The sequence below is a fragment of the Caenorhabditis elegans genome, chromosome III, assembly GCF_000002985.6.
Source record: "Caenorhabditis elegans chromosome III".
Lineage (NCBI taxonomy): Eukaryota > Metazoa > Nematoda > Chromadorea > Rhabditida > Rhabditidae > Caenorhabditis > Caenorhabditis elegans.
In genome coordinates this window covers 6,105,381-6,117,989 of record NC_003281.10, presented here as the reverse complement: position 1 = coordinate 6,117,989, position 12,609 = coordinate 6,105,381, and the positions used below count along the sequence as shown (strand labels likewise).

At 35.3% G+C, this 12,609-nt stretch overlaps 1 protein-coding gene across 3 annotated transcripts; it reads left to right on the top strand.

Annotated features, from left to right (window-relative positions):
- Positions 1–1,658: 1,658 nt before the first annotated feature.
- Positions 1,659–3,438, top strand: nmt-1. 3 transcript variants are annotated; one of them, NM_065925.6, is made up of 4 exons: positions 1,659–1,773; positions 1,822–1,954; positions 2,035–2,828; positions 2,882–3,438. In NM_065925.6, exons 1-4 carry the CDS (start codon positions 1,675–1,677, stop codon positions 3,206–3,208), a joined length of 1,353 nt encoding a protein of 450 aa, NP_498326.1. In that variant the 5' UTR covers positions 1,659–1,674; the 3' UTR covers positions 3,209–3,438. The 3 variants fall into 3 exon arrangements, 2 of the variants coding, with proteins under 2 accessions (NP_498326.1, NP_498325.1); NM_065924.7 differs by having other exon boundaries at positions 1,816–1,954; NR_132450.1 differs by having other exon boundaries at positions 1,675–1,954; positions 2,882–3,208.
- Positions 3,439–12,609: the final 9,171 nt, after the last annotated feature.

Here is a 12,609-nt window from a genome sequence, read left to right as displayed (position 1 = left end):
TCAATTGATCTCATGGAAAGTAGGGGAGAAAAGTGTCGTCAAAGAAGGGGAGGACGCGTCTTCAATGCAAACACGAGCAAAAGGGCGCCGAGCCAAGACATTGTGTAGAGAACTAGAGATACACAGAAATAGCAAAGAGACGCAGGCTACGGATGATAAAAAAACATAGTGCAATCCGCACAAAATACCGCCGGCTATCCGCCACTTTATTTGGCGCTTAATTCAAAGAGATTGGAGGATTTTGGGAAAAGAGAATGAAATTGGAAAAGAGCTTATTTTGGATGGATCTCTCAAGCTGATCGGTGAAGTTTTAAACTTATAGTATCTAGTCAATTCATGAGCATGGAATTAAAGTGTTGCTACTAGTTGAATAGTTATGAAGGTATAAACACAAAAGAAACTAAAAACATTTTTTGTGGTATATTTCGCAAAATAGTTTAAAATTAAAAAGAAAGAGAAAATGATTCACAAATATTAGCCCTGTCTTCATTTAGCAATATTGCTAGCAATCCTTCTGAAGTGTTTAATGAATTTTCAAAAAAATCATAACAAGTTTTCCCTAAAAGAGAAAAGGTGACGCAGGGTGAATGATATCAGCACGGAAATATTTATTTGTTGACTTCTAAAACCTTCCAAAACGAGAACTTTATCACCATCTATGATTCATTTGTTTGCACTAAAAACCTGGTCCAAGTATTTTTTGATAGGAATTTAAGCGCTATGAAATTTGATAAAACTTGGAAAAAATTCCAGCGTTGTTGAATTTGATTATCAATTTAAGATGGCATTGTTCTCCAACTTCCATTCAACTTATTGCCTCAATAAAACAATAAAATGAAGAATTTGTTGAGATGATAAGAAACTTAAAGTTTCAGACGAAGAAAGACCAGAAAAGTTATCGATTTACGGTTGATTTTTTCTTTATATTTTTAATTTCAACTGATTGCACCGTCATGGCCAGAAACTCCTCTCTTATCAGACCGCCCGGGGCATCTAGCTGCCATTTTGAAACAAACTCTTTTAAGATGGAAGGGACAAAGGAAAAAGGAACAGTTAAACTAAAAAACACCTGTTTTGGTGGAATAAAGTTAGAAAAATGTTGCGCAGAGAACTGAAAACGCCAGTTGACATAAATGGTAGCTAATGTTTAGCTAGTTTTGTTTAAATAACTCAAGAAATGCAGAAGTAAAGGAAAAATAAGGAAAATAATTGTATTGAAATGATAGTGTTGGAGGGATCGAACGGAAAAAGCCGTAGAAACGGCGAGACATTATGCCGAAACAAGAGAAGCCAGAGAAGTGCCGTCAAATTAGGTGTCTTGTGTGCAAACACTAACACGGCAAATTGCAGAATTTTCGTGATTAGGAAAAATTCCTCAAAATTTGCTGAAACTAGTGATATTTCCTTTATTTCTGAGTTTTTATTTGATTTCGAGGCTAAAACAATTTTATTATGTTTATTAGCCAACTCATATTGCAAAAAATGTCAATTGAGATTGCTATAATTCTGTTGGAAAATCAATTTTTATTGTTAAAATTCTAGAATCAATATTTCAATTCCTCACTCTAATTCTGATATCAAAATTTTCGCATTTGATTCTTCTACACGTTTCTCTAATTTATTTTCATTACTCTCTTCAAATCCTTTTCATATTTCAGAACTTGAAACCTAGTTATGTCCCACGGACACAGTCACGACGGAGCTCCGTGTGGAGGACATCACGGTGATGATGGTGCCGGTGGCTCTCGACCATCTGTCAACGATGTGCAAGCGGTGAGTTTGAATTTTTGTGAAATTATTGCAAAGTATAAGTAGTTTAAGCTTGTCGATCAACTTCGTCTTGCTGGTGTCGATGTATCCAACATGCCCAACATTCCAACTGCTCCACGTGACATGGATGAGGCGCGATCGAAGAGCTTCCAGTTCTGGAGCACTCAACCAGTTCCACAAATGGGTACGTTTAAAAAGTCATTTTTAAAGTTTAATCAGAAGTATTTCTTATTGAATAACAGAAGATAACGTAGAAATTTTCAGACGAAACCGTACCAGCCGATGTGAACTGTGCTATTGAAGAGAACATCGCTCTTGACAAAGTCCGTGCGGAGCCATTCTCCCTTCCAGCCGGATTCCGCTGGTCCAACGTTGACTTAAGTGACGAGGAGCAGCTCAACGAGCTCTACAATCTTCTTACCCGCAACTACGTTGAAGATGATGATTCCATGTTCCGCTTCGACTACTCCGCTGATTTCCTGAAGTGGGCTCTCCAGGTGCCAGGATTCCGTCCTGAATGGCATTGTGGAGTTCGTGCTGACAGCAACAACCGTTTATTGGCCTTCATCGGAGCTGTCCCACAAACCGTCCGCGTGTACGACAAGACTGTGAACATGGTGGAGATCAACTTCCTGTGCGTTCACAAGAATCTCCGTTCTCGACGTGTGGCTCCAGTGCTCATCAGGGAGATTACCCGACGTGTAAACGTCACAGGAATCTTCCAGGCCGCCTTCACTGCTGGAATCGTTATTCCAAAACCAGTTTCCGTGTGCCGCTACTATCACCGATCGCTCAATCCACGAAAGCTTATCGACGTTCGCTTCTCGCATTTGTCTGCCAAAATGACAATGGCGAGAACAATTAAGCTTTACAAGTTGCCTGAGGAGACGGCCACACGCAACCTTCGCGAGATGAAAAGTACCGATGTACCACAGGTTTTCAAGTTATTGACTACAAGTCTGAAGCAATACTCATTGGCTCCAGTCTACAATAGCGAGGAAGAACTTGCTCATGCCCTTGTTCCTAAAAAGGGTGTCGTGTATTCGTATGTAGCAGAGGTAAGAATAATTAGATTAGTTATTTGTTTGATGTTTCAAAAATTGTATTTCAGAATCAAAACGGTAAGATTACCGATTTCGTCTCGTTCTACTCTCTTCCATCAACTGTTATGGGACACACGACCCACAAGACCATCTATGCCGCTTATCTCTACTACTACGTTGCTGGATCAGTGACCCCCAAGCAGCTCATCAATGATTCCCTTATTCTAGCCAACCGTGAAAAGTTCGACGTTTTCAATGCTCTCGATCTGATGCACAACGAGAAAATCTTCTCGGATCTCAAATTCGGCAAAGGTGACGGCAATCTTCAGTACTATTTGTACAACTGGAAGTGCGCCGACATGAAGCCAAGCCAAATCGGGCTTGTTCTTCAATAAATTCGTGTTTTTCAATTTTTCAAAAAGTTATTATAAGTTCTATATAACCTGACCCACAGCAGGATTTCAAGAATAGATATTAAAATCGACTTCTTGTTTGCCACCTGTTGCCTCAGTTCTCCTGATTGCCCTTTCGTTTTTGATATATCTCCTTCCTCTCAATAACTTTATCAAATATTTATTTGTTTCCTTTTTCCATAAATTTCATTTTAGAAAAATATATTGAATCATAAATGCTCAAAGTGTTTACATAATAGTCTGGCGCGTTGTGTATATAGAATGCAACATGGAAACAATTCTTTAAAAGTAATTTTTTTGATGAACAGGTTAGAATAAAATACACTATAAATGATTATGTATTACAGTTTGACAGACCTGATTGCGAGCATGGAGCGGTATCCTGAGACCTTAACACTTGCCACAGGACCATTATCTCGCTCGATGTCAAATGAATTTTCCAATGAAGCTTCGAAGTCTTGAACGCTGGAATATAAAGATTTAAAATAGTTTATTAACCATGATATTTTTCACTCACACAAACATGAAAATATTCCAGCTCAAGCAAAATGTATTGTTTGTTTCGCATTATCACTATTATTGAAGTTCACAAAAAGGCAAATCAGAAATTTTGTGATCTACTCAAAAATTAAACGACAAATTGATAATATTCTGTTCGATAAAATTCGGTATTGTACAAAAAAATACGGTACTCGGTCTTGGCACGAGTCAATATATGAAAAAGAGTTTGCACCTTTAAAGAGTACTGTAGTATGCACAACTCGATCTTTCAAAATTTTCTCCGATTTTTTCACTTGTTTTACTTTATCATCTTTTTGTGTTGAGACCAGACACGGTAATATCTATCTTCGAATCATCAGAGTGTATCTAAGATAGATTGCAACCCACTTTTAGAAGATCAGATACAATCATGAAGTGTCAGGAATATGATATGCTCGAAGTCAGATATTCCCTGAAATATGGTGCTAAAACACAAGTTTCCATAAAACAATATGCCAGTACTTACTGAATCATATTGCATAAGAGATTAGGGATAACCCGGAGGTTAATCTCGTCATGAAAATCATTTCACCGTTGTATTTATCCTCTTTACACTGTCTAGTTTGTGGTTTTTTTTTGTTGTTTCAACTGTTCCCTTTTGTTTTTTATGGAAAAAAAAGAAAATATTAAAATAAGATTTCTGAAAGGGAAATTTCCTTGTTCAAGTTATACCACTTTCTTAATTACACATTGACATCATACTGCATGGCTTCTTTTGCTTGACCGCACAGGTAGCACAGAAACACTAAAACCCAAGTACTCACACACCGCTATTCTCAATAATTAACTACATAACCAATAACAACAGTTATTAAGAATTCGAAGATCTATAGTCTTCCCACAATAATTGCTTCTAACGATTTTTGCAACTTTTAATTAAATGAAAAATATCATAACAAAACATTTTGGACATTTTTCAAAACTATCATCCAAATGTGGTAATTATTATGTTCTTCCCACTAATAATTTTCGAAGCCAATCAAAAAACAACAGTCTTTCAATGAATTATATATTTTTTGTATTCGAACAATGTAGGAGCTCAAACCTGCAGCAATGCTCGAAATTTCTCAAAAAACCAAAATTTCAGATATTTGACAATTTACCAAATCTCTAGCCGAAACTTCTCGAAACAATTTCCAAGGTTTAGGACTTATTTTTTAGTCCTTGCATTCATCTGTACCTGCTTCAAAATAAAATTGAACATTTTTTTCTCCTCCGATAACCTTGAGAATCACTGGAGTGAGTTGTGGAATTCCATACAAACATATCCTAATATGTATTGCAAGTTTGAGCGGCGTGTGTACATTTATTTGCATAATTTATATTTCCATGACCTCTATTCCTTTATTCGAACATTTAAATTTTAAAAATACCGTGTTCCATATGGGTACTTGGTTTTTAAAAACCAAGATTCTGGTAATTTTCAATTCGAACAATTCTTCTTTTTCACATAAAATTTGGAACGTTTTACCACAGGATACATTGAATTTAATGTTCCATATCAGTGACCTTCCCAATAAAGAAGTACTAACATACATCATTCATTCCATCTTTACAGAGATTTTCTCACCTATTTGCCAATTTTTGTCACCTCCTCTGCCTGTGTCGTAAATTTAGAGAAAGTGGGTTGGAGGCTAAAAGCAAATGGCTTGGAAACTGTACAAAATCTGCGAAAAAGTGAAGTCAGATGTCCTTTTTTTCTCAATGCGCTAGTTGCTAGACTGGTAACTTTAGGTGGGATAATTGAAACTTTCCGATTCTTTTTTTCCCATCCAGAAGAAGACTGGAAAAACATTTGTTGCCGTCCCAGGATAATATTTCAAGCTGGAAAAATTGAAAGCAAAACAGGAAATAATCACAACGGCTTCTCATTTGCTCCAACTTTAGTTTTTTGTTTCAAAAATCAGTTCGAAGACCATTCTATTATGGCTGAAAATTTCGATTTCAATTAATGAGAATCGGTAAGAAAAATAGAGATCTCGGGATCTAGATTCCCTCTAAAGCTAATAACTGCAAAAAAATACATGCAATTGAACTGTGAATCCTACGCCGTCAAATTTTTTTAGTTTGCAAAATATTCAATTTGCCTGTTTTGTAAGTGATTTTCCAAACATCCACAAACTTCCCTAGGATGTGTTCCAAATTTACGATTTCATACACTACCATATGCTCTTGCACTTTTGGTGTCAACTCTAATCCCTGTCATTATGATCATTCGAAACTCCTAGACCCCTTCTCTTTGATTCTTATCTCTCTCCTTCACCAAGCTTCTCACCATGTCCGAAACATTTTCTTTGATTTTCCAATCTTATTAGAGTACTTTTCTGTGATTTCATCCTGATAAAAACTGGACAAAGGACGGCGTGGAGGATGGGGCGGAAGAAGAAGTTGCGCAATTTGGATAATAGCAAGTGAAAATTCCTTTTACTTATTCTTTTCCGCTTTCATTTGTTTTAGACACAAGTTGGTTTTCTGAAGAAGTACTGTTTCCAAGTTTTAGAAGTTTGCGCGTGACGCTTAGCGCCGGTTTTTTCAGCCTAAAAATGGCTTACCAACATTACCAAGATACGGAATGTTGTTACTTTTGCTCCAGAAATACGGGATAAACTTGTCCGTTTTTCTCCAAAGAAAGAAAAACACTCTCAAAGTGAACACAACTAAGCATCATAATTAAGAACTTCAGCATTTTTGAAAAAATTTTCAATTTGTTCATTCAACTTTTTGGTAAAATTCCTAATTTTTAATAAATTTAACAGCACTATATATTTCTTCCGTCTTCTTAAAATGTTATGTATTAAACGATTATTTTTGCGGTATTTATTTCGTAAAAATCGTCAAAGTACTATTGAAGACTATAAAAGTTTTGTGGAACTTTTATTCTTGAACATCTGGCATTTGGAAACTACTACCTCACACATTTCGTACCGCTCGAATATTTTGTTTTATCACCGTATTTTATTCTCACCAATTTTCCATTCACACTATTCCCAGATCTTCAACAAGAATTTTCTGACCTTCCTCTATACTTCTAATTTTATTTTATTATTTTACAAATGCCCATACCTTTTTTACTACTTTTAAGACTCCTAGTAATTGTGGTTTTGACCTATTAGAACTTTTCAAAGTAAATTAGCACACAAGTTGTTCTCACTATCACTGTTTAAACAAAGGTAAGTTTGCACGGAAATATAATGTTTATTTTTACACAAATTGGTGCAAACTCTCTAATGACTTTAATTGGCTTGGATCAAAAATTTTCTAGTAGTCGTCATATTCTTTCTACAATTGTAAATTTCAACTCTCTTCGCCTGTTGCGCAATCGAATATAATTTAATTTAGAAGATGAGAGGTTTGAAGCAGAACGATCGTATCTTGCTAAAATCTTAATTTGATCTCTATAAGATGGGGAGTTTTTCAACAAAATTCCAGTCAGTTCATTAGCTTTCCGTTTCAGTCGTTATACTACATTTTGAACAACTTTTTCCATTTTTCTGTTTTGATAAAGATAATTGTATCAATCTGAAAGAAGTATGCTCGAGCTTCTGAACATACTGATAAATGACAGAAATTATCCTAATCACCTATGTTTTGGTTTTTGGCTCTCGGCACTCACCACTTCTTTCGTATAATATCTCTTTTTTCATATTTCTGCCAAAAGTTAGCAGCAATCTGTTTCACTGGCATATGGTCTACAAGTCCAAAATATAATCCGTTTCTCTCTTCTCTTCTCATAACTACTCTTCAAATCTAATATTCATATCGTCTTTTTCTCCTCCCCAGTTAAGCTAACGATCCGCTTCCAACTGAAGCTTCTGCACAGCTAAATCCTTCAGTTAATTTGTCTTCTCTTGCAATTTCCCATTGTACATAACCACACAAAACACTCCCAATCTCATCAATTCTCGGGCACCCAATGCCGTCAGTCTCGTTCTAACCAATTAGCACATGCCCGGGAAAAGAGAAGAGGGGTATATGTATGACATAAAGCGGCAAACGGAATACGTAATCTCTACCAGCATTCCCTTCGTAAGATAATATCGTAAATGACACTTTTCTGAAATTTTCTGAAATTCCCTTGAGAATTTCTACTAAAAATTGTTATGTTTTGCTACTTTAATTTATAAAGGTAATTTATTCAAGAGCAATACAATTCCTTGCTTAAAGGAGGACTAAAGGTTCGGACGATTTTGAACGTATAGACCCAAAATAAGCTCAAATGAACGAATTTCGTAATAAAACTGCTCAAAAAAATTTCAAAAATTTTTTATGGCGGTTCAAAATTTTGATAAAAACTACACTGATTTTGGCTAACATCACGAATTTTTCCCATTTTTCCGTGTCACATCTGTTCGAAGTTGGATTTTTTGGAACTATCGTCCTTTATATTGGTAGTTTATCTCATTTAATTTCGTCGATTAAAGTACATTTAAAGCGGATAGGTAACCAAAAATCATCGAAATTGGTTACCTATCGGCTTTAAATGTGCTTTAATCGACGAAATTAAATGAGATTAATTACCAGTATATGTAATAAAAGACGATAATTCCAAAAATCCAACTTCGAACAGATGTGACACGAAAAAATGGGAAAAATTCGTAATTTTAGCCAAATTCGGTGTAATTTTTTCAAAATTTTGAACCGCCATAAAACATTTTTGAAACTTTTTTGAGCAGTTTTATTACGAAATTCGTTCATTTGATCTTATTTTGGGTCTATACGTTCAAAATCGTCCAAACCGTTAGCCCTCCTTTAATGCCAACCTACACTTAAAAACAATTCACTTTAAAATAGAGTTATGATTTACCACACCACGCTTTCCGGCGTGAAAACGAACAAATCAGTTTCGTTACTAAAAATAAAAAAAATCTTTCAAATGACCAATGATAGATACGTCACATACGGAACCAAATTTTAGTTTATGTGAATTAGTGAAAAACATGTTTTACGTCTTAAATTTCATTAAAATATGCGAAAATTATGTTGCTCTCCTTCAAATGAAAAACAAAATAGAAATGTGTTAGCAGACGTTTTTGTTTTTGAACACATTGAAAGGTTTTTTTCAGTATCAACCTTTTACTGCAACCAAAAAATTAAATCCTCTCGAATGAAAGTTAAGAACAGCTAAAAATGTTAACTTAAAAAATGTAGCAGCTCCGAACTTTCTGGCCGAATTGGGCACTATTGAACTGGACAATCACAAACAGTCACAAAAATTATAACTTGCGAGTTTAAAATGCAGCCGTAACTTGCCATAAAGATCACCTATGCTTTACTATGCTATACCTTTGTGAAAATCATTATTCGGAGCCAGTCAGGTTCATTAATCACAAGGTAAGTTATATTTGCCTTTAAGTATATAAGTCACGCAGGCAGACATATCGCTAGCCTAACGTTAAGTTGATTTTTTTTTCGAAATCTTAAGTTTTCTTGACACGAACACCGTAAACTTTGTGCTCTGAGCCAAAAACCACTCGTATCAGTTTTTCTTATTTCTGCAACATATCTCCCTGACTGTTTAAAACTACACGACAAAGTGCCAACTTTGCTCACTTTTTTCCGTTTTCTTGTCACCTTACCACTTATCTTTGCACATTTCCTCCACTTGAACCTAACCGACGCTAACCAACGCAAAAAATTCAATGCTCTGCTTGTCTACATCTTGACCACTTTTGCTTGTCTAAAATGAAAAGAAGAATCAGGTCGTGGGAATTAGGATCACGGGGGATTATTTTTGTCTCCTGTACTAACCTCGTCTTTTTTGTAGTTTCCGGGGCAAAGATAGTAGTGGTCAAAAAATAAGAAATGGTCAGTTTTCTAAGTTATTGAAAATTTGTTGAAACTATTAATCATTTTTACGAAATAGATGCAATAAGGAAGTAATTTTGAATTTTTATCATCATCATTGAAATAAGGAACTTACATTTTCTGAAAGTTGTGAAATAAAATTGAAACGTTATGACTCTTTGAAAGAAATTCACAACCAAAGAAATAATCTAGGTTGATTGAGGATTTAACTGTGAGAGATTCTTTGTTTCGAATTTTTTTTCCAAAAGGAAAACTAAAAACTCAATATATTTACCCTTAAATTTTTCAGCATTTTTTAGAATTGGAAATTATGCCAATACTAAAAAAGTAGAGCAAATCGGAAGCATTTACGCTCCTTGAAATATTTTTAGAATCGGAAACTGTCGGATTTCTGAAGTTTTTATGAAAAATGTGAGCTATTTAAAACATATCTGAAAACGTGAACCTCTGAAGCGACATTTTGCTTTTGCCGATTCCGACACAGTTTAAATATCAATTTACAATATTACTATCAGAAAAACAAAGAATCCCCTATTCCAATTTATTACAACTTATATTCTCTTCACATTCTTTACCAACGCTTCACTTCTTTTCAGCATTCTTTTGTCTTTTTTCTGAAATAATTCCTTGATTGTTTCTCATCAGTTTTTTCTGCCATTTTCTCACTTTCCTTACGTATTGTTAGTTTTTCCATAATTCTCCGGTGGCACAGAAGAAAATGAGACTGCAATTGTGAAGAAGCTATTGTTCCAGTGTTCTTAAAAATGAAAACTATTGTCATTACATCACGATGTAATAAAATTTTTTTCCTAAAGCATCTGAAACATTTCTGGAAATTTTGACTGAACATATTTAAAAAAACTGAAATGTTTGGGATATTTTAGTAGAATATTCAGGATTTTGTTTATTTTGCGTTTTTCTGAAAAGTCTTAAGCCCGACAAGAAAATAGTTTTGCCTACTGGAAAAATTGATCACAGCTCTGATTTTTTGATCATTAATTTCATTACACATCCTGTCTGTTTCATTCCAATTCCAATTTTAGGACGGCAATTTTTGACAGTTTCTCCTCTCTTACCTCCTCTTTAACAAATTTCCGTTTTCGGCACCCAAAGCAGCAGCTGCCTCCCCTGTCTACTATCCATTTCCTGAAATTAATGACAGTTTTCGAACCTCTTTTCCATGTTTTACCAGTTTTCATTTCTCTTTTCCTCTACCACTTGACCCGAAACAATACAAAATGCATTCATTCTCGCGTGCCTAGGTGTCTCCCCCTTGCGCAAAAAAACTTAATGAAAAAAATGTCTCGGACCGATAATTTGATTGATGTGTTATTTCATCCGTTTTCTAGCCAGAGTTTAGCTTATCCTATGTGATTGTTAAAGTGGATAGTGAGACGGAACGTGGGAAGAAGATACCGTAGACAACTAGACACTGTAACTGTACGTGCCTGCTCCTCCAGTTTAGACTGTTACAGTCAAAATTATAATCGAAACGTTATAGTCACCAAACTTTTTAGTAGTCTCCAAAATTCCATAAAAGTTTTATCTGAAAGAAAAAAAATGATAGAGAATGTTTACTAAAAAAAATCGCAATTTATTCCGAATGGAACAATTTTTAGACAAAATGATACTGACAACGATTGTGAGTTTTGCGCTTAACGGTCTAGAACAAAAGATTATGTACATTAGCTTGCACCGTTGACTAGGTTAAACGTGAATTTTCTTGTCTGGAACAACCTGTTGTTTGGTGGTAGTGACAGGCTGTCTCAGAGAGCACAAAACAGACGATTTTACCTCGAAAACATATAGTTTCCCCTCAAAAAAGTAAATGATTTCTGTTCTTTCTCTACCTCCCAATCTAATAATATTGTTTGGATTCAATGTCTCTCCATCTCACTCTTTTCATGTTTACCTTTGTTTTGATTTGTGTTCGTTTTTCATCCCATTTCCCCTTCTTCCGATCCTATCCGATCTTCTCATTTCTTGTTTGTTGCCCACCGTTTCTTCCTGCACCCATAGAATTGTTGTAATCCGAATCTTTTCCACTGAGCTTTTTGTGCTCATTGAGCATTTATGTTGAATAAGGTTACTGTCTCCTTCACCAAATGCTAAAGCTTGTACATTTTGAGAAGGCATCAGTCTCAAATTAAGTGACCAGACAACTTTAAAAGTAGACAGTCCTGGTCAATATAGATATGCCTCTTGAAATGTAATTCATCAACATACTAGTTTTCATTTCTTTGGCACTTACTATAAAATCCACTTAAATTCAATTTCTCCACACTTTGCCCTTTTCCTTTTTTCCACCCCTATCATCGCCCTTTTACCTCCATTATCCAATACGATCCTTCTTTTCTCTTGTTCTCTCTTTTTCTCGAAAAAGCTTTCGCCGTGTTCCATCCCATCAATTCAGCATGTCGTTGTCGCTGTCATCTACCTCCTCATCATCATCATCATTTTTCCATCCCAAATCCCATAGATATTCGTCCAGTCGGGTATCCATTTCAAGAGAGAGAATCCCTTCTTCGAGTAGCCACTAGCCCATCATATTCCGTCCGTGTTAATGACCATGTCTCGTACCTTATATGTTCTTCTTCATCTTTTAAAGGGGCATGAAGGCATTGAAGATATATTCAATTCTTGGCATTCTTTGACTTTCTGCCACACTCTTTATGATATCGACTAAGGTGCGGTTGCAAAACTTGACTTCCGATTTTTGGAAGCTGCAGATCTAGTAAAAGATCGGGCTTTGAGGAATTAAAATATTTAAAGTTTAAAAATCTAAGATGCTCCGTGAGACTCAATTAATTCATGTAATAGAACCATGCTCAATTTTTACAAAAAAAAATATTGAAAAGGGAGGAAGAAACTAATTTTGACACAGAAAGTAAGCTTTTTAGTTTATGATTACAATGTCGATTATTACCAAGTTGTTGATTATGAAAAACTCCGATCATACTCGCTCTCACCAGACAAGTCAGCAAATATGTAGAAATTTCTAGCTTGGCCATATGTTTCACAAATTTCGGATACTCAAA